This window comes from Bufo bufo, chromosome 4 (assembly GCF_905171765.1).
Source record: "Bufo bufo chromosome 4, aBufBuf1.1, whole genome shotgun sequence".
Taxonomy (NCBI): Eukaryota; Metazoa; Chordata; class Amphibia; order Anura; family Bufonidae; genus Bufo; species Bufo bufo.
In genome coordinates, this window is record NC_053392.1 from 28412023 (window position 1) to 28433768 (window position 21746).

A 21746-nucleotide genomic window follows, 5' to 3' on the forward strand; every position below is an offset into this window, starting at 1 on the left:
CCAATCGTGTGTATTATGGATGGTGCCGGCTCTACATGCATCGTGCCGCAATTAACCCTTCCATGCCTTGCGCAGCCGGTGGCTGACTGTTCCGGATATTCTGAGCAGTGGACAACCGTCCGAGATTATTATCATTTATAACGACGCAAAACTGAAATAAATAATAAAAGCGGAAAATTCACATTGACCAAAATCCCGAAGCCTGGAGTCTCCGTCAGAACAAGAGGAAAGACTGCTCGGCCTCTTCTACAGTAGATCTAGATCTGGGGAAAGCTCCATTGCATGGGTTGTCACCCAGCTTTCCTGGATACAGACAGGCTTGGTGATGTATCCTCTCAGGCACCTGGGAAAGCTGGGGGACACCTGTGCAGTAAAGGCGGACATATTGTTGTCACTGAGCTTTCCTAGCATCATAATCCAGGAGATCACCACCACACCAGGCGCCCAGGAAAGCAGAAGTCTTCTCTGCAGCATCCTTGATCTGTTACCACTACAGAACTACATCGGGAAAGTTGGGTCACCTTTAACATTGCCTATATCGGTTTGACAGAGCAGGACTCCACGGGGTGGACGGCTCCTTTACATTCATAGTACATTAGTCCCAGGTGGTCAGCACTGCTGGTCGGGGTGACAGGACAGTTCCTCCTCAGTTCCTCGGCTTTCAGGGCTGAGGTGGTCTTTCCAGGAGACATCTTGAGCATCCTCCACCTCATACAGTTTCCTCCAGAAGGAGTCCAGTTTGCCAGTGTGGACCCTCTGGTGTCGGACCAGGGTGGAGTGCTGAGTGAAGCTCTTGCCGCACTGGGCACATATGTAGGGCCGGTAACCGGTGTGGATCTGCTGATGGGCCTTCAGGTTGGAGATCTTGCTGAAGCCCTTGTGGCAGACGTCACAGGTGTATGGCTTCTCCCCGGTGTGGATCTTCTGGTGGCCGGTCAGGTGGGAATGTTCGCTGAAGCATTTTCCACACTCGGGGCACTTGTACGGCCGCTCGCCCGTGTGTGTCCGGATGTGGTTGCTGAGGTGACCCTTCTGGCTAAAAGTCTTTTCGCAGTGCGCGCATTTGTACGGTCGCGCCCCCGAGTGCTTGCGCCGGTGCCGCACCAGGCTGGAGTGTTGGCTGAAGCAGAGCTCGCACTCGGGGCACTTGTAGGGTTTCTCACCGGTGTGGATCCGCTGGTGGACGATGAGGTTGGAGTTCTCGCTGAAGCTTTTGTCGCACATGCTGCACTTGTAGCGCTTCTCTCCAGAGTGGACCCGCAGGTGGACGGTCAGGTGGGAGTTCTCGCTGAAGGTCTTGCTGCACTCTGAGCACTTGTAGGGTCGCTCCCCGGTGTGGATTCTGCGGTGCGCCTTCAGGTGGGAGTTCCTGGTGAAGCCCTTGCCACATTCGGTGCAGCGGTAACGCTTCTCCCCCATCAGCATCAGTCGCTGCTTACTGTGGATGCTGTAATTCTCGTAGAAGCCATGGTCAAACTCGCTGCGTGCCGGCCGCCGTAGGGCAGGATGCGTCAGGCTGCTCAGATACTTCTCAAACTCGAGGGCGCTCTCCAGGGAGTACTCTGGGGCGAGAGGCCTATTCAGACCAGCTTCAGAAAACAGGAATGCAGAATCTCCATCGGGGCTGACCAAGGGGGAGGGGCTCAAAGGCTTTGTGGGGTCTTCACTGGTCAGATCCTCAGAGCCCTTCGCTTTGTCAAACTCTGGTGAAAGATAAAAAAATGATCACATATTGCAAGCTCTGTATCTATGGAGTTAAAGTCCTGTGATTACAGCAGCATCAGCGATAAGTGATGCAGCAGGACTGTAATAAGGGGAGGCGCAAAGCATGTAATATGAGCTAGAAGACATGTAGAGACCGTGACCGGGCTGCAGTTTTACTCTATGTGTAATCTGATTCCTACCCATTAGTGAATTTGTAAGACAGTTCTGTGGGGTCTGACAGAATAGTGAATGCAGTTCTGGATGGGACTGGAGTATTTACAATCTGACAAGCCCTTTGTTACCGACCCATCCAAGTCAGTGAACTCACTCTTGGCAGGATCAGGAGGTTCTGCTTCCTCTTGGGACTGCCGCTCAGCCTCCGATTCCTGTGACGCCGCTGGTGTTTTTACTTGCTGCTCGTCCTCTGCATCTTCTTGCTTCACAACAACCACAAGATCGTGTGGAGGCGGCGACGTGGCTGATAACAGAAAGCAGAGGACGCTGTACACACACCACAAGCAAGGAGCGTGCCCTCTAACGACCGCCCCCCGCACATATTCTGTAAGGTCCTACTATTGTGGATTTATTGTACAGGTAAATCCGCCACTCCTATGAATATCAGAGACTGATCACCTGTCGGGGAGGGATGGGTGGCCGGAAGAGACAGTGGGCGGGGAGGGGCCGGGTGGTTGGCTGGCCGGCCGGCCGGCCGAGACAGGAGACAGGGGCCGGGTGGTTGGCTGGCTGGCCGGCCGGCCGAGACAGGAGACAGGGGCCGGGTGGTTGGCTGGCTGGCTGGCCGGCCGGCCGAGACAGGAGACAGGGGCCGGGTGGTTGGCTGGCTGGCCGGCCGGCCGAGACAGGAGACAGGGGCCGGGTGGTTGGCTGGCTGGCCGGCCGGCCGAGACAGGAGACAGGGGCCGGGTGGTTGGCTGGCTGGCCGGCCGGCCGAGACAGGAGACAGGGGCCGGGTGGTTGGCTGGCTGGCCGGCCGGCCGAGACAGGAGACAGGGGCCGGGTGGTTGGCTGGCTGGCCGGCCGGCCGAGACAGGAGACAGGGGCCGGGTGGTTGGCTGGCTGGCCGGCCGAGACAGGAGACAGGGGCCGGGTGGTTGGCTGGCTGGCCGGCCGGCCGAGACAGGAGACAGGGGCCGGGTGGTTGGCTGGCTGGCCGGCCGAGACAGGGGCCAGAGGGTCGGAGACATGGGCCAGCCAGAAGAGACAGGAGGCCCGGTGGGTGGCGGTGGTGCGGGGGACTGCTCACCTTTGTCCTCAGATTCGGTGTCAGAGTAATAAGCTTTGTTCTCCTGCTTGACTTTCAGCGGACGTTCCGGTTTCCGAGCCCGACTTCCTGTGACAGGACGATATTATCAGGTCACTGTGATGTCACCGTGCAGCTACTGCCCACCCACAGATGGCGGTATTTATTCAACATGCTGGTCACCACAGGTGATGACCGCTCCTCCACACAACTCCCACATTTACCACTGACCGTCACACACAGCGTCTGACCTCGGCTGGACTCTGTGCGTCTCCTCGTCGCCTCTTTTCCCGGTAAGATTCCGTCCACTTTCCGACGTTGTATTTTTAGCAGGATGTCCGGCATGAGGACGCCTCCACCTGTCAGTGCGACACAAGACACGCGTGAGGAGGTCACACACTGATGTCTGCATCTCCACACAATGTCCCACCACCGAGCACTATACACTGACCGTGCTGCGATACGCCTCGCACTCACTTGTTGACGGGTTGCCGCAGCGTCGCCCTTGCTCACCCGACTTCTCGATCTTCACCAGCAGCTCTGGGTTCAGGATCCTGTAACCTGTAAACACATCAGGATCAGGGGGGAGTACACGAGTGGTGACTGCAGCTCTGGGTGTAACTAGAGCATAACACCTGTTAAGACTGCTGTGCATGTGACAGGAGTGTCAGAGCGGTGAATATAGTTCTGGGAGTAATTAGAGCATTGCATGGCCAACCTGAGGCTCTCCAGCTGTTGCAAAACTACAACTCCCAGCATGCTCAGACTGCCTACAGCTATCAGCCTGCAGCAGGGCATGGTGGGAGTTGTAGTTTTACAACAGCTGGAGAGCCCCAGGTTGGCCATGCCTGAACTACAGCATTGCAGCTGTGTGTGTGGCTGGAAAATACCCCACTGCCATCAGCAGAGGGAGCCGGTGAGGCCAGAGCCGGCAGAAAGCCCTGTGGTCTCCACTAGAGGGCCCTCTTACCCAGATCCTGCAGGGCGCGGTGGATCTCCTTCACGGCGCTCCGGTACAGCTCCCGCTGCCACTCCTCCATCACGTCCCAGTCATCCTCCGCAAAGCAGGCGGCCACGTCGTGAAACGTCACCTAGAGAGGCCACGGGAGACCGTCACCACCATGTGTCTGGAGGACTACAGGTCCCAGAACACACATCTAGGCTTCTTACCATGGCAGACAGCGCGCTGCATTTCATCTTCTCCTTACGTTTCTCCATCCCTGCACTGGGGCGTCTGCTAACAGAATAGAGTGTCAGCTCCTGGACCAAGCACACAGCTCCAGACAACAAATCACCCCAGGAGCCGCGACCACAGCCCCGTCACCTGCAGCATGGCATTGTGGGAGATATACTGTCATCAGACAGTCACCTGTGATAAGCGGTGCCCGGTGTCATCAGACCGTCACCTCCTATAATAAGCGGCGCCCGGTGTCATCAGACCGTCACCTCCCATGATAAGCGGCGCCCAGTGCCATCAGACCGTCACCTGTGATAAGCGTCGCCCGGTGTCATCAGACCGTCACCTCCAGTAATAAGCGGCACAAGGTGTCATCAGACCGTCACCTCCTATGATAAGCGTCGCCCGGTGTCATCAGACCGTCATCTCCTGTGATAAGCGGCGCCCGGTGTCATCAGACCGTCACCTCCAGTAATAAGCGGCGCCCGGTGTCATCAGACCATCACCTCCTATAATAAGCGGCACAAGGTGTCATCAGACCGTCACCTCGTATGATAAGCGGCGCCCGGTGTCAGACCGTCACCTCCTGTGATAAGCGGCGCCCGGTGTCATCAGACCATCACCTCCTATAATAAGCGGCACAAGGTGTCATCAGACCGTCACCTCCTATGATAAGCGGCGCCCGGTATCATCAGACCGTCACCTCCCATGATAAGCGGCGCCCAGTGTCATCAGACCGTCACCTGTGATAAGCGTCGCCCGGTGTCATCAGACCGTCACCTCCAGTAATAAGCGGCGCCCGGTGTCATCAGACCATCACCTCCTATAATAAGCGGCACAAGGTGTCATCAGACCGTCACCTCCTGTGATAAGCGGCGCCCGGTGTCATCAGACCGTCACCTCCTATGATAAGCGGAGCCCGGTGTCATCAGACCGTCACCTCCTATGATAAGCGGAGCCCGGTGTCATCAGACCGTCACCTCCTATAATAAGCGGCACAAGGTGTCATCAGACCGTCACATCCTATGATAAGCGGCGCCCGGTATCATCAGACCGTCACCTCCTGTGATAAGCGGCGCCCGGTGTCATCAGACCATCACCTCCTATAATAAGCGGCACAAGGTGTCATCAGACCGTCACCTCCTATGATAAGCGGCACAAGGTGTCATCAGACCGTCACCTCCTGTGATAAGCGGCGCACGGTGTCATCAGACCGTCACCTCCTATGATAAGCGGAGCCCGGTGTCATCAGACCGTCACCTCCTATGATAAGCGGAGCCCGGTGTCATCAGACCATCACCTCCTATAATAAGCGGCACAAGGTGTCATCAGACCGTCACATCCTATGATAAGCGGCGCCCGGTATCATCAGACTGTCACCTCCTGTGATAAGCGGCGCCCGGTGTCATCAGACCATCACCTCCTATAATAAGCGGCACAAGGTGTCATCAGACCGTCACCTCCTATGATAAGCGGCACAAGGTGTCATCAGACCGTCACCTCCTGTGATAAGCGGCGCACGGTGTCATCAGACCGTCACCTCCTATGATAATCGGCGCCCGGTGTCATCAGACCGTCACCTCCTATGATAAGCGGCGCCCGGTGTCATCAGACCGTCACCTCCTATGATAATCGGCGCCCGGTGTCATCAGACCGTCACCTCCTATGATAAGCGGCGCCCGGTGTCATCAGACCGTCACCTCCTATGATAATCGGCGCCCGGTGTCATCAGACCGTCACCTCCTATGATAAGCGGCGCCCAGTGTCATCAGACCGTCACCTGTGATAAGCGTCGCCCGGTGTCATCAGACCGTCACCTCCAGTAATAAGCGGCGCCCGGTGTCATCAGACCATCACCTCCTATAATAAGCGGCACAAGGTGTCATCAGACCGTCACCTCCTGTGATAAGCGGCGCCCGGTGTCATCAGACCATCACCTCCTATAATAAGCGGCACAAGGTGTCATCAGACCGTCACCTCCTATGATAAGCGGCGCCCAGTGTCAGACTGTCACCTCCTGTGATAAGCGGCGCCCGGTGTCATCAGACCGTCACCTAGCGTGATAAGCGGCGCCCGGTGTCATCAGACCGTCACCTCCTGTGATAAGCGGCGCCCGGTGCCATCCGACCGTCACCTCCCGTGATAAGCGGCGCCCGGTGTCATCAGACCGTCACCTCCTGTGATAAGCGGCGCCCGGTGTCATCAGACCGTCACCTCCTGTGATAAGCGGCGCCCGGTGCCATCCGACCGTCACCTCCCGTGATAAGCGGCGCCCGGTGTCATCAGACCGTCACCTCCTGTGATAAGCGGCGCCCGGTGTCATCAGACCGTCACCTCCTGTGATAAGCGGCGCCCGGTGCCATCCGACCGTCACCTCCCGTGATAAGCGGCGCCCGGTGTCATCAGACCGTCACCTCCTGTGATAAGCGGCGCCCGGTAATATTAGGGTTAAGCAGTGCCCGATAACTCCCCTCCGGGACACGCGGTGTCCTGCACTCACCCGGCTCCTCCGCCCCCTACAGTCCCGGTAATGGCTAAATACTATATCCGGTGAGGACCTGCTGACGTCACCACATCACGTGGCACTCCTAAACCGGAAACAGGAGAGCCGCGCTTTGTGTGTGAAGGGTTGTTGTTTTTTTCACGTGGAGTGAACTAAAAAAAAACTGCAGCGCAGTATTAGTACGCGGACCCTACTAACTCTCATTGGTATGGTCCACGTCCTCACCAAGCATAGTATTTAGTCACAACCATGTACGTAGACACTTGTGTACCACGTGATACCCGAGCGGAAGGCGCCTGCGCAATGACCTGACCGCAGCTCAGCTGTCCAGGGGAGAAGCGGTGGTGACTGGTGAGAGACAGGGAGGGAGTCGTGTCCGGTCACTGGGGTCACGTGGCTCCAGGATCTGATCATGTGACCAGGAGGAGGCGTTGTGCTCTATGGCGAGGATGATAGAGCCACTAAACAAGTGAAAGTCGTATCATGTCCCTATGAACCTAGCTGGGCCATACCATTGCTTACTGATAAGGGGGATAAGACAGAGAACCTGGCCTCTTTCTCTGAGTCCAGCAGGTGGAGCTGCGGTCATTAGTCTGCGTCCACCAAGTGGAGCTGCGGTCATTACTCTCTGTGCACCAGGTGGCGCTGCGGTCATTACTCTCTGTGCACCAGGTGGCGCTGCGGTCATTACTCTCTGTGCACCAGGTGGCGCTGCGGTCATTAGTCTCTCTGTGCACCAGGTGGCTCTGCGGTCATTAGTCTCTCTGTGCACCAGGTGGCGCTGCGGTCATTACTCTCTGTGCACCAGGTGGCGCTGCGGTCATTAGTCTCTCTGTGCACCAGGTGGCTCTGCGGTCATTAGTCTCTCTGTGCACCAGGTGGCTCTGCGGTCATTAGTCTCTCTGTGCACCAGGTGGCGCTGCGGTCATTAGTCTCTTTGTGCACCAGGTGGCGCTGCGGTCATTACTCTCTCTGTGCACCAGGTGGCGCTGCGGTCATTACTCTCTCTGTGCACCAGGTGGCGTTGCGGTCATTGCGCTCTGTGTGCACCAGGTGGCGCTGTGGTCATTACGCTCTGTGTCCCCCAGGTGGAGCTGTGGTCATTACTCTGTGTCCACCAGGTGGCGTTGCGGTCATTACTCTGTGTCCACCAGGTGGCGCTGCGGTCATTACGCTCTGTGTCCACCAGGTGGAGCTGTGGTCATTACTCTGTGTCCACCAGGTGGCGTTGCGGTCATTGCGCTCTGTGTCCACCAGGTGGAGCTGTGGTCATTACGCTCTGTGTCCACCAGGTGGAGCTGTGGTCATTACGCTCTGTGTCCACCAGGTGGAGCTGTGGTCATTACTCTGTGTCCACCAGGTGGCGCTGCGGTCATTACGCTCTGTGTACACCAGGTGGAGCTGTGGTCATTACTCTGTGTCCACCAGGTGGCGTTGCGGTCATTGCGCTCTGTGTGCACCAGGTGGCGCTGCGGTCATTACGCTCTGTGTCCGCCAGGTGGAGCTGTGGGTTGCCCTGGCTTTGTCCCGTATTCTCCATCTTGATCACAAGAGGTCAGCGAAGAGACCGCAGAGTGTGGACCACGTGGGCGCTAGAAGATGGACACATCTCAGCGGGTAGGTTACCTCGTGCCAGGACAACAGGGGGACAATATGGGGGCCGTGTGGACATCAGATCTGTTGAGGGTTATTGACTGTCCGTTTCTCTCCCCCTCAGGCCGCGGTGTCCTTCACAGATGTGGCGGCCTCGTTCTCAGAGGAGGAGTGGGACATCCTGGAGGAATGGCAGCGCCATCTGTACGGGAACGTGATGCGCGAGATCCACAATGTGCTGCTCGATCTCGGTAGGTGGCGTCTGGAGGCAGCCAATCAGATCGCTGCTTCAGATTGAGTCGCAGATTTGACAATAGAGTCTATTTAAAGGGGTACTCCACCCCGGGGTTATCCGATGAGCATAGAGGAAGGGGCACCACCCACCGATTGACCTCCCTCCGCACAGTCTGTCGATTCCAGATTATCAGATGATAATAAACTGTTATTTGCAGTAGGAGGGCATGCTGGGAGTTGTAGTTGCACACGAGTTGTAGGTTATCCTAGGAGGCACCTTGCAGATGTTTGCTCCTGACCGCCTTGTTTCCTCAGGGTACCATATTGACAACTCGGAGGTCCTGTACCGAATCGTCAGCAAGGAAGAAACCAGCAAGTGTGGTCCGCGCCAGGAAGGTAGCGGCTCGTCCTCCATGTTTGTCCGTTCTGAACTTGTGGTAATGTTGAGAGGGGGAGGGGATGCAGTCTGTGAGAGAGGCAGGGAGAGCAGCACTGGCCTCGGGTCAGGGAGAGCAGCACTGGCCTCGGGTCAGGGAGAGCAGCACTGGCCTCGGGTCAGGGAGAGCAGCACTGGCCTCGGGTCAGGGAGAGCAGCACTGGCCTCGGGTCAGGGAGAGCAGCACTGGCCTCGGGTCAGGGAGAGCAGCACTGGCCTCGGGTCAGCGTTCATGCACTCATTGACTTTCAGTGTATTTAGTGACGCATCCGTTTTTTCAGTTTTGTTTTTTACACAACCGCATCCTAACGAAACGGACGCCTCCTGATGTGCAAAATCAAAATAGATTGTCTAATTCCGGTATTGAATGCGGACCTATTTAGCACACTGTGTGCTGTCCGCATCCGTGGTTATGTTCCACGGCTCCGTAGAAAAGATAGAGCGTGACAAGAATAGGCATTTTCTATTATGGTTGTGGCCATTAGTGATGGCCAGTTCGCTAACGAACACATGCGGGCGGCCATCTTAAATCACAAGTCTGGCGAGGCACAAGTTACCCCTTACCTGTGCCTTCGCCGCGAGCCGGTCTGAAACAAATGCAGGCAGTTCCGAGAACAGCCCGAAGAAGGACCCAGGCGGCTGTTCTCTGAACTGCCTGCTCCCGGTGAAAGCATTTGTTTCAGACCGGCTCACACTGCGCAGGCACAGGTAAGGGCTTACCTGTGCATCGCTGGACTTGTGAGTTAGGATGGCAGTTGTTGGCGAACACTGCGAACTGGCCATCACTGGTGGCCATGTGCGGTCAATCGGCATGTGGTCACTGTGTGCACTGCACCTTATGTAGAAGGGAGTCTCTGTGCTGACATCATGTGGTCACTGTGTGCACTGCACCTTATGTAGAAGGGAGTCTCTATGCTGACATCATGTGGTCACTGTGTGCACTGCACCTTATGTAGAAGGGAGTCTCTGTGCTGACATCATGTGGTCACTGTGTGCACTGCACCTTATGTAGAAGGGAGTCTCTGTGCTGACATCATGTGGTCACTGTGTGCACTGCACCTTATGTAGAAGGGAGTCTCTGTGCTGACATCATGTGGTCACTGTGTGCACTGCACCTTATGTAGAAGGGAGTCTCTGTGCTGACATCATGTGGTCACTGTGTGCACTGCACCTTATGTAGAAGGGAGTCTCTGTGCTGACATCATGTGGTCACTGTGTGCACTGCACCTTATGTAGAAGGGAGTCTCTGTGCTGACATCATGTGGTCACTGTGTGCACTGCACCTTATGTAGAAGGGAGTCTCTGTGCTGACATCATGTGGTCACTGTGTGCACTGCACCTTATGTAGAAGGGAGTCTCTGTGCTGACATCATGTGGTCACTGTGTGCACTGCACCTTATGTAGAAGGGAGTCTCTGTGCTGACATCATGTGGTCACTGTGTGCTCTGCACCCTGTGTAGAAGGGAGTCTCTGTGCTGACATCATGTGGTCACTGTGTGCACTGCACCTTATGTAGAAGGGACTCTCTGTGCTGACATCATGTGGTCACTGTGTGCACTGCACCTTATGTAGAAGGGAGTCTCTGTGCTGACATCATGTGGTCACTGTGTGCACTGCACCTTATGTAGAAGGGACTCTCTGTGCTGACATCATGTGGTTACTGTGTGCACTGCACTTTATGTAGAAGGGAGTCTCTGTGCTGACATCATGTGGTCACTGTGTGCACTGCACCTTATGTAGAAGGGAGTCTCTGTGCTGACATCATGTGGTCACTGTGTGCACTGCACCTTATGTAGAAGGGACTCTGTGCTGACATCATGTGGTCACTGTGTGCACCTTATGTAGAAGGGAGTCTCTGTGCTGACATCATGTGGTCACTGTGTGCACTGCACCTTATGTAGAAGGGAGTCTCTGTGCTGACATCATGTGGTCACTGTGTGCACTGCACCTTATGTAGAAGGGACTCTCTGTGCTGACATCATGTGGTTACTGTGTGCACTGCACTTTATGTAGAAGGGAGTCTCTGTGCTGACATCATGTGGTCACTGTGTGCACTGCACCTTATGTAGAAGGGAGTCTCTGTGCTGACATCATGTGGTCACTGTGTGCACTGCACCTTATGTAGAAGGGACTCTGTGCTGACATCATGTGGTCACTGTGTGCACCTTATGTAGAAGGGAGTCTCTGTGCTGACATCATGTGGTCACTGTGTGCACTGCACCTTATGTAGAAGGGAGTCTCTGTACTGACATAATATGCTCACTGTGTGCACTGCACTTTATGTAGAAGGGAGTCTCTGTGCTGACACCAAGTGGTCACTTTGTGCTCTGCACCTTATGTAGAAGGTAGTCTCTATGCTGACATCATGTGGTCACTGTGTGCACTGCACCTTATGTAGAAGGGACTCTCTGTGCTGACATCATGTGGTCACTGTGTGCACTGCACCTTATGTAGAAGGGGGTCTCTATGCTGACATCATGTGGTCACTGTGTGCACTGCACCTTATGTAGAAGGGAGTCTCTGTGCTGACATCATGTGGTCACTGTGTGCACTGCACCTTATGTAGAAGGGAGTCTCTGTGCTGACATCATGTGGTCACTGTGTGCACTGCACCTTATGTAGAAGGGACTCTCTGTGCTGACATCATGTGGTCACTGTGTGCACTGCACCTTATGTAGAAGGGAGTCTCTGTGCTGACATCATGTGGTCACTGTGCACTGCACCTTATGTAGAAGGGAGTCTCTGTGCTGACATCATGTGGTCACTGTGTGCACTGCACCTTATGTAGAAGGGAGTCTCTGTGCTGACATCATGTGGTCACTGTGTGCACTGCACCTTATGTAGAAGGGAGTCTCTGTGCTGACATCATGTGGTCACTGTGTGCACTGCACCTTATGTAGAAGGGAGTCTCTGTGCTGACATCATGTGGTCACTGTGTGCACTGCACCTTATGTAGAAGGGAGTCTCTGTCTGCTGACATCATGTGGTCACTGTGTGCACTGCACCTTATGTAGAAGGTAGTCTCTGTGCTGACATCATGTGGTCACTGTGTGCACTGCACTTTATGTAGAAGGGACTCTCTGTGCTGACATCATGTGGTCACTGTGTGCACTGCACCTTATGTAGAAGGGAGTCTCTATGCTGACATCATGTGGTCACTGTGTGCACTGCACCCTGTGTAGGATGGAGTCTCAGTCACTGAGTGGACTGTGCTTCTGCTGCTCTCCTGCTTTTTCTATTTTTCTTGCTTATATAGCACCAACATATTCCTCAGTGCTTTTAAAACATTATCATCAGTCACTGTCCAGATTATTATCAAGAGGGGGGTCACATACATAATATAAAATACAGTAAACAGTAGGGTTGTTTTGGGTATCGAATTTTCGATACCCAATCGATACTTTTGCCTGGTTTAGACCTAGATACCAGGATTTGTCTTTTTTTTAACTAGGCTTCGCTATTGCGCAGTCTAGTATCAGAGAACATGGAGCGCGCTGCTCTCAGCGTGCTCCGTGTTCTCCTCAGCAGCGCAGGGGAGGAGGAAGCGGTCTCTTCCCCCCCCCGCTCCACCAATGAAAGTAAACATTTAATATAAATCCAGGAGGCGGATGCTGGCGGGGAGCTGCGATCAGCGGCAGTTAACCCCTCAGGTGCAGCACCCGCCTCCTGTATTAAATGTTAATTATCATTGGTGGTACAGTGCGCCCTCCTCCCCAGTATTAAAATCATTGGCGCAGTGCGCCCCCCCCCCAACGTCCCCCAGTATTAAAATCATTGGTGGCAGCGACCATAGGGTCCCCTCCTCCTCATTGGTGGTGCAGTGGCAGCTTCTGATCGGAGCCCCAGCAGTGTAATCCTGGGGCTCCGATCAGTTACCATGGCAGCCAGGACGCTACTGAAGCCCTGGCTGCCATAGTTGGCTCCCTGCTGCTGTGTGCACAGGGCAGCAGGGACAGCGTGAGGTCCTATTCACCTTAATAGAGATCTATCAGGGTGAATAGGACAAGGGATTAAAAGATTCCAGGCTCTAGCCCCTAAGGGGGACTAATAGTTATTAAATAAAAAGTTAAAAAAAAACATCAAAATATTAAGTATAAATCGCCCCTTTCCCAATTTTACATATAAAATATATAAACAATAAATAAATAAACATATCACATATCGCCACATCTGAAAAGTCCAAACTATTAAAATATAAAAAAAATGTTCTATGCGGTGAGCACCAAAAAACTGCGCGATTCGTCATTGTTTTTAGTCACCTTGTCCCCCAAAAAAATAGGATCGGACTGTTCTATTATGGGCCGAACCTTCCATAACATGCAGAATGCACGCAGCTTTTTTTTTGTGTTTTTATTTTTTCCGCGTGGTATCGAATGGTATCAAGTATCGCAATACTTTTTTGTGGTATCGAAACCGAATCAAAAATTTGGTATCAAAACAACCCTAGTAAGCTGCTCATGTGGCTGTGTGGTGGCAGCATGCTCATTGCAGATGGTAGACTTTCCTGAAAAGGTGGGTTTTCAGGTGACTCTTGAAGGTTTGGATGTCGGGGGAGAGTCTGATGTGTTGGGGTAGTGAGTTTCAGAGGAGAGGCACAGGAGAAGAACAGACGTGAGGACAACAGATGAGAGGAGTCCTGTGAAGATCTGAGATTACGTGTGGAGATGTATCGGGGGTGAGCAGGTCAGAGATGTACGGAGGGGACGGGTTGTGGACGGCCTTATATGTAGTTGTAAGTATATTAAACTGAATTCGCTGGGTAATGGGGAGCCAGTGAAGGGATTGGCAGAGGACGGAGGTGGATTAACCGGGCAGCAGAGTTGAGGATAGATTGGAGGGGAGCGAGAGTGCTTGATGGGAGGCCACACAGGAGGATGTTGTAGTAGTCCAGGCGGGAGATGACCAGGGCATGCACTAGTATTTTAGTTGACTCGGGTGAGAAAGGCGCGAATACGAGAGATGTTCTTAAGTTGAAAGCAGCAGGTGGAGGTGAGGTGGATGTGTGTCTTAAAGGACAGGGCAGACTCAGGCGGCGGGCCTGTGAGACTGGAGAGGGCGTCATGCTATTAACTGTAGGGGCAGACTGGGGAATTAAAGTGGCCCTGGGAAAAATCTAAAAGTGGCCCCATATTGTAGGCGGGTCGAATCAACAGAAGTTCGGACCATACGAGTAGGCGGAGCCAGGAAAATCATAACGCATATTGCCCCAAAAGCCGTCCCTTTGTGGTAGCCATCAATATCTGCCATCTTCTGTCCTCCTCCTCCAGTTGTCTCTGATTAGGATATGAAGTGGGGGCTGAGGAGGTCAGGTGTGGCCACAGCAGATGAATTCAGGAGGATATGTCCGGTTGCTGGCCTGGTACCCGAGTACCTGATTCCCACAGCATTAGTTACTACTGAGAGCTCATTATGTACCCGGTGAGCAGCAGAGAGCAGGGCTTGGGCATCAGCCCACCGGGACATTACCCTGCAAGGTCTTTGTCCAGTCCACCCCTGATTAGCTGTAATGGACAGGTCAGGTAGGGGGACTGAGAGACATGAGGGAAAGACAATGAATTCAGTTTTGTCTAGAGGAGAAGAATGAAGATATAGCCGACAGACACTCTGGGATTCTGGACATCTGGGCCCGAGAAGTAGATCTGAGTGTCGTCAGCATAGGTGGTATCGAAAGCCATGGGACCCTGAGCTGTCCCAGGAGGAATGGAGAAAAGTTGTAGACCAAACAAAGAGCCTTGAGGAACAACAGAGGGGGTGTGACAAGGAGGTAGTGTATGAATGGGAAACGCTGAAGGCTCTGTCGGTGAGGTACGAGGAGGTCCAGGAGAGGGCCAGGTCTCTTATGGTGAGGGAAGAGAAGGGTTGTAGGAGGAGAGAGTGGTCCACAGTGTCTATCAGTATGTGGGGGGGAACCGGAGGAAACCACACAAACACAGGACAAACATACAAGTAGATGTTGTCCTCAGATTTGGACCCAGGACCCCAGTGCTGACCACAGCCACTATGTTATCTTGTCCCCAGGATGTATGAGGGGGCTCCTCTGTGTTGTGTATCGTGTAGTCCTCTGTCTCTCTGTTATCTGCTTTCTTTAGATTTGTGTCTTGCACATTTCAGGGCTTGGACCGGATATTATGTTGAGAATAAATTACCAGGGGGCCGAGGTGGAGGACCCTGAGCAGAGGGTCATAAAGACTGAGGCAGGTGAGTGTGGTGAGCAGTGGGGCCGTGCAGCTCCCCCTGCTGGCCGGGGTATCACATGCTTGTTCTGTGTCTCTAACAGATTCACTGCCTGAGGTTAAGCAGGAAAAAGGTATATATGACACCGGTGTCCCTGACACATCCCAGGACGAGGGGCCACGCTCCACCCCAGGTACCCCCCCCCCCCCATATGTGTCCCTGCTTATCTGTACTGTCTTGCTCCTTCCTTATAAATACATTTATACCCCCATTATTTGCAGCAATGTGCACTCAGTCTCCGTCTTTGCCCCCTGGTCTTGTCGTTTACCCTGTGACTGTAAAGAAGGAGGCAGAGGACGGTGGCGGTGACTCCCAGCTCTCTGGTAAGCCGGCGGCAGTACAGCCAGAGCTGCATTCACAATTCTGCTGGCTTTAGAGAAATGGGAATGCTCAGTTGCAAATTTATTCATAAGTTTTTTGAAGGGATAATTGAAGAATGGAAAATACAGTCATGAGAAAAGTTCCTTCAGAATTGTCATTTTATGAGGAATATAAGTAGTTAATAAAACAGAAGTGACAGGACTTCCTCAGAAATCAGTTCTACAATATTAATGCATACTCAAAAAAAAAAAAAAATCCTGGTGACCGGGCAGCCAAAGAAGTGTAATCCTGAGGAGACCTTCCCAGGAATCTCTTGCTGTGCGGGCGCTATCCTGCTGAGAAATGGAAGCCCTGCCCATGAGAGGACCACATGTGGCGGCAGGATGCTGTCAGTGTTCTTGTATCACTACTAGGGGTGACGACTGTCATCTGAGATGTCTCCAGATCATCACACCAGCAGGGGGCAGTGTGTCCTCCACAGCAAGAGCAGGATTGAGGCGCTCACCACAAGGCCTCCATACTGCAACCCCACCATCACTGGATCCCAAACAGATCCTGGATCCATCAGTAAAGACGAGATGGTTGTAGTCCGGACCAGTCCAGGTTTCTCGTTCACCACACCACTGCAGATGAAGGTGATGGTGGCAGGAGATGTAATGGCCGCTGTGACACCAAAGTCCCTTCTACTAAGCACCTGGAAATGGTCCGAGCAGTGACAGGGGGGTAATGATGTCTGGGTGGTGGACAACGAAACTGTGGGGGCTGCTTCTGCTTGTCGGGGGATCAAAGGATCTACCGGTGTATAGGCCGCCCAGAGCCTGTGCTCTGTGTGCGCTCCCACTACTCCCAACATCTCCTCAAAGCTAGGTCAGAACGGACTACATGGCGGCAATTCATCAAAACGACCATCCTGCTTCATTCAGTCAACTGGTCAAAAATGTCTGCGTCGTAGAGGTAGAGCAGTCATCTCACCAAGAGGTACACTATCCAAAAGTAGCCTCTGAGAGCCTTTTTATAGAACAATGTCTAATCAGACCACACCTGTAATTGGTAACATATCTGCCTAACTGCAGGATGCAGCAATCAGACATGTCTATCTGGGTGCGGTATACAGTGAGGAACAGAAGTATTTGAACACCCAGCGATTTTGCAAGTTCTCCCACTTAGAAATCATGGAAGGGTCTGAAATTCACATTGTAGTTGCATTCCCACTCTGAGAGACAGAATTAAAAAAAAAGAATTCAGGAAATCACATTGTATGATTTTTTTTAAAAATAATTTATTTGTCTTGCACTGCTGAACATAAGTATTTGAACACCTGAGAAACAGCAAGAATTCTGGCTCTCAAAGACCTGTTACTGTGCCTTTAAAAAGTCCACCTCTACTCTAGTCATTAATCTAACTTAGTAGCACCTGTCTGAGCTCTTTAACCCCTTAAGGACCCATGACGTACCGATACGTCATGTATAGTTCCGATCACCACCGCCCGGCGGTGATCGGAACCCGATGCCTGCTCAAATCATTGAGCAGGCACCTTGGCTTAATGCGCCGGGGGTTCCTGTGACCCCCCCATGTCGGCGATCGCAGCAAACCGCAGGTCAATTCAGACCTGCGGTTTCGGAAGTTTCTGATCCCCGCGGTCTGTGACCGCGGGGATCAGAAACTTCAAATAATCTTTATTTTAATGTTTAACCCCCGCCCCCTCTCTCAGGATAGCCGAGCGGTTTGCAGAGTGTCAGCACATTGCTGACACTCTGCTTGAAACGCCTGACATCTGTGCTGGCACAGATGCCATGGGTTTAACCCCTTCCATGCCGCGGTCCGTAGGGACCGCTGTATGGAAAAGGTTAAGAGGGAGGGAGCTCCCTCCCTCTCCCATCGGGGGCTGCTGTGCCTTTTCACCCCCCGATGGGAGAGGGAGGGGGCCCCCTTACCTCCCTATCACCCACTGCTCTGCTGTGGCAGCGAGTGATGGGTACCATGGCAACCGGACACCTTCACAGGAACTGGTACTGTTTAGAGGCTGTCTATGGTGCTGATTAGACTTCTGCTAAAGGCAGAAGTCTAATCAGACTTTGTAAAGTGAAAATACAGTACAATACACTATATAGTGTACTGTACTGTATTATACAGACATCAGACCCACTGGATCTTCAAGTACCAAGTGGGTCTGGGTCAAAAAAATGTAAAAAAAAAAGTAAAAATCAAAAAACACTTATCACTGATTAAAAATGAAAAAAATAAAATTCCCTACACATGTTTGATATCACCGCGTCCGTAACGACCTGATCTATAAAATGGTCATGTTACTTTACCCGCACGGTGAACGCCATAAAAAATAAATAAAAAATATGATGAAATTGAAATTTTGCCCACCTTACTTCCCAAAGAGGTAATAAAAGTGATCAAAAAAGTCGTATGTACGCCAAAATAGTACTAATCAAGCAGTCACCTCATCCCGCAAAAAATGAGACCCTACCTAAGATAATCGCCCAAAACCTGAAAAAAATATGGCTCTCAGAATATGGAGACACTAAAACATGATTATTTTTTTTGTTTCAAACATGAAATAATTGTGTAAAACTTACATTAAAAAAAAAGTATACATATTAGGTATCGCCGCATCCATGACAACCTTCTCTATAAAAATATTACATGATCTAACCTGTCAGATGAATGTTAAAAATAAAAACGGTGCCAAAACAGCAATTCCTTGTTACCTTGCCTCACAAAAAGTGTAATATAGAGCAGCCAAAAATCATATGTACCCTAAACTAGTACCAACAATACTGCCACCCTATCCCGTAGTTTCTAAAATGGTGTCACTTTTTTGGAGTTTCTACTCTAGGGGTGCATCAGGGGGGCTTCAAATGGGACATGGTGTCACAAAACCGGTGCAGCAAAATCTGCCTTCCAAAACCGTATGGCATTCCATTCCTTCTGCACCCTGCCGTGTGCCCGTACAGCAGTTTACGACCACATATGGGGTGTTTCTGTAAACTACAGAATCAGAGCCATAAATTTTGAGTTTTGTTTGGCTGTTAACCCTTGCTTTGTAACTGGAAAAAAATTATTAAAATGGAAAATCTGCCAGAAAAGTGAAATTTTGAAATTTGTATCTCTATTTTCCATTAAATCTTGTGCAACACCTAAAGGGTTAACAAAGTTTGTAAAATCAGTTTTGAATACCTTGAGGGGTGTAGTTTCTTAGATGGGGTCACTTTTATGGAGTTTCTACTCTAGGGGTGCATCAGGGGGGCTTCAAATGGGACATGGTGTCAAAAAAAACAGTCCAGCAAAATCTGCCTTCCAAACCCATACGGCGCACCTTTCCCTCTACGCCCCGCTGTGTGGCCGTACAGTAGTTTACGGCCACATATGGGGTGTTTCTGAAAACTACAGAATCGGGGCAATAAATATAGCATTTTGTTTGGCTGTTAACCCTTGCTTTGTTACTGGAAAAAATGGATTAAAATGGAAAATTTGCCCAAAAAATCTAAATTCTGAAATTTTATCACCATTTGCCATTAACTCTTGTGGAACACCTAAAGGGTTAACAACGTTTGTAAAATCAGTTTTGAATACCTTGAGGGGTGTAGTTTCTAGAATTTGGGTCATTTTGGGTGGTTTCTATTATGTAAGCCTCACAAAGTGACTTCAGACCTGAACTGGTCCCTAAAAATGGGTTTTTGAAAATTTCTGAAAAATTTCAAGATTTGCTTCTAAACTTCTAAGCCTTGTAACATCCCCCAAAAATAAAATATCATTCCCAAATTGATCCAAACATGAAGTAGACATATGGGGAACGTAAAGTAATAACTATCTTTGTAGGTATTACTATGTATTATAGAAGTAGAGAAATTGAAACTTGGAAATTTGCAATTTTTTACAAATTTTTGGTAAATTTGGTATTTTCTTTATAAATAAAAATGATTTTTTTTTACTTCATTTTACCAGTTTCATGAAGTACAATATGTAACGGAAAAACAATCTCAGAATGGCCTGGATAAGTTAAAGTGTTTTAAAGTTATCACCACTTAAAGTGACACTGGTCAGATTTGCAAAAAATGGCCAAGTCCTTAAGGTGAAATAGGGCCGAGTCCTTAAGGGGTTAAAGACCTCTGTCCACCCCACAGTCAGTCAGACGCTAACTACTACCATGGGCAAGACCAAAGAGGTGTCAAAAGACACCAGAGACACAATTGTGGACCTCCACAAGGCTGGAAAGTGCTACGGGGCAATTGCCAAGCAGCTTGGTGAAAAAAGATTGTTAGAAAATGGAAGAGGCTAAAGATGAATGTCAGTCTCACTCGGACTGGGGCTCCATGCAAGATCTTACCTCGTGGGGTATCACTGATGATAAGAAAGGTGAGGAATCAGCCCAGAACTACAAGGGAGGAGCTGGTCAATGACATAAAGAGAGCTGGGACCACAGTTTCAAAGGTCACTGTCGGTAGAACACTACGACATCATGGTTTCAAATCATGCATTGCACGGAAGGTTCCTCTGCTCAAGTCATCACATGTCCAGGCCCGTCTGAAGTTTGCCAATGACCATCTGGATGATCCAGAGGAGGCATGGGAGAAAGTCATGTGGTCAGATGAGACCAAAGTAGAACTTTTTGGTCTAAACTTCACTCGTCGTGTTTGGAGGAAAAAGAAGGATGAGTTGCATCCCAAGAACACCATCCCTACTGTGAAGCATGGGGGGTGGTAAAATCATGCTTTGGGGGTGCTTTTCTGCGAAGAGGACAGGACGACTGCACTGTATTAAGGAGAGGATGAATGGGGCCATTTATTGTGAGATTTTGAGCAACAACCTCCTTCCCTCAGGCAGAGAATTGAAGATGGGTCGTGGCTGGGTCTTCCAACATGACAACGACCCGAAGCACACAACCAGGATAACCAAAGAAGCATATCAAGGTTCTGGAGTGGCCTAGCCAGTCTCCAGACCTAAATCCAATAGAACATCTTTGGAGGGAGCTGAACAACCCCGAAACCTGACAGATCTAGAGGAGATCTGTGTGGAGGAGTGGGCCAAAATCCCTGTTGCAGTGTGTGCAAACCTGGTCAAGAACTACAGGAAACGTTTGACCTCTGTAATTGCAAACAAAGGCTTCTGTACCAAATATTAACACTGATTTTCTCAGCAGTGCAAGACAAATACATTCTTTAAAAATCATACAATGTGATTTCCTTATTTATTTATTTTTTTAATTCAGTCTCTCAGAGTGGGAATGCACATACAATGTTAATTTCAGACCCCTCCATGATTTCTAAGTGGGAGAACTTGCAAAATCGCAGGGTGTTCAAATACTTCTGTTCCTCACTGTATATATATATATATATATATATTTTTTTTTTTTTTTGTCAGTGAGTGTTTAATATTGAATGAGACCGAGCTGCTCCTAGGCTCTGTGACCGAGGAACGTGACCTCACACGGCCTAGGAAGAGGCCTAACCGCTCATGGAACACCTCAGCCTCTTCATACAGCTGATTGGTTGGAGCCATAGAGCTCAAGTTATATCTGGGAGTCTGCACAGTGAGCCTCTGAAGGAGGACCGCGCAAGCACAGGGTATCTGGCACATCGTCCATCAAGAGTGAAGGGGACGTGACAAGCTTGACTTGAAGTGTGCTGCTCATTTACATAACGGAGCGGGGAGTGGGGGGGGTGTATGGCTGAATAAAGTTGTTTTGCACATCTGACAACAAAAGCTAACTTGAACTTTAACAGGTTGCCGACCTAGAACGTCCTAACTGGCCAATACTTAACGCCTTAGGACGAGCATTCTAGTCCTAGGGTTAACCGGCTGTCCCACACGCGCTGCCGTGTTCAGCAGCAGGGGCCCAGCTGATACTGACAGCCGGGCCCCTGCTGTATCTGCCAGCAGATGCCGGCGGATTAACCCCCTGTATGCTGCGGTCACGCTGCCAGCGGCATACAGTGGGTTTGCGGCAGCGTGTACATCCCCATCGGGTCCCCGATGGTTGCTATGGCAGCCCCGATGACCTGCACAGGCATTGGGACTGCCAGCTACGGAAGCCCAAGAGATCGAGCCCCAGGGCTGGGTCTCCTAGGCAACTGTCAGCATCTAACAGTGTAAGGCACTGACATTTCAATACAGCACAATACAGATGTATTCTGCTGTATTGAAACCGGGATCAGACCCTGAAATGTTGAAGTCCCATAGTGGGACAAAAACTAAAAATAATAAAGTAAAATAAAAGTGTTTTTAACAATAAAAAAAAAAAGAAACCCCTTTCCCATAAAAAAATACATAT

General features: G+C 51.1%; 2 protein-coding genes and 1 long non-coding RNA gene across 8 annotated transcripts in view; 2 read left to right on the forward strand and 1 right to left on the reverse strand.

Annotated features, from left to right (window-relative positions):
* LOC120997079 (zinc finger protein interacting with ribonucleoprotein K-like) lies at nucleotides 1-12790 on the reverse strand. 6 transcript variants are annotated; one of them, XM_040426996.1, is made up of 10 exons: nucleotides 4806-5470; nucleotides 4529-4608; nucleotides 4335-4488; nucleotides 4136-4199; nucleotides 3936-4056; nucleotides 3443-3526; nucleotides 3217-3324; nucleotides 2969-3055; nucleotides 2033-2182; nucleotides 1-1703 (listed from the first exon to the last, which is right to left on the reverse strand). In XM_040426996.1, exons 3-10 carry the CDS (start codon nucleotides 4358-4360, stop codon nucleotides 610-612), a joined length of 1734 nt encoding a protein of 577 aa, XP_040282930.1. In that variant the 5' UTR covers nucleotides 4361-4488; nucleotides 4529-4608; nucleotides 4806-5470; the 3' UTR covers nucleotides 1-609. The 6 variants fall into 6 exon arrangements, with proteins under 6 accessions (XP_040282930.1, XP_040282929.1, XP_040282934.1 ...); XM_040426995.1 differs by lacking the exon at nucleotides 4806-5470 and having other exon boundaries at nucleotides 3936-4058; nucleotides 4132-4199; nucleotides 4335-4411; nucleotides 4529-4691; XM_040427000.1 differs by lacking the exons at nucleotides 4136-4199; nucleotides 4335-4488; nucleotides 4529-4608; nucleotides 4806-5470 and adding exons at nucleotides 6551-6556; nucleotides 12785-12790.
* On the forward strand, nucleotides 4179-4690 carry LOC120997082. Its single transcript, XR_005778065.1, has 2 exons — nucleotides 4179-4433; nucleotides 4511-4690. It is a non-coding gene; the product is annotated as an uncharacterized LOC120997082 (long non-coding RNA).
* LOC120997081 (zinc finger protein 567-like) overlaps nucleotides 6940-21746 on the forward strand; it is a 27210-nt gene continuing 12403 nt past the window's right edge. Inside the window, exons 1-7 of the mRNA XM_040427005.1 lie at nucleotides 6940-6996; nucleotides 8144-8262; nucleotides 8363-8489; nucleotides 8788-8868; nucleotides 15020-15106; nucleotides 15186-15275; nucleotides 15364-15465. Coding sequence (XP_040282939.1) covers nucleotides 8245-8262; nucleotides 8363-8489; nucleotides 8788-8868; nucleotides 15020-15106; nucleotides 15186-15275; nucleotides 15364-15465 — 505 coding nt within the window. The 5' untranslated portion in view covers nucleotides 6940-6996; nucleotides 8144-8244. The remainder of the gene's footprint in view (nucleotides 6997-8143; nucleotides 8263-8362; nucleotides 8490-8787; nucleotides 8869-15019; nucleotides 15107-15185; nucleotides 15276-15363; nucleotides 15466-21746) is intronic.

Bases quoted from the DNA above. Each gene is read 5' to 3' on its own strand.
- LOC120997079 (XM_040426995.1), bottom strand. From the start codon at position 4,360: ATGACACCGGGCACCGCTTATCACAG. The intron at 3,325-3,442 runs GTGAGTGCGAGG...TCGCACTGACAG, and splicing joins CTGCGGCAACCCGTCAACAA to GTGGAGGCGTCCTCATGCCG. The intron at 3,056-3,216 runs GTCAGACGCTGT...GTCCTGTCACAG, and splicing joins ACGCACAGAGTCCAGCCGAG to GAAGTCGGGCTCGGAAACCG.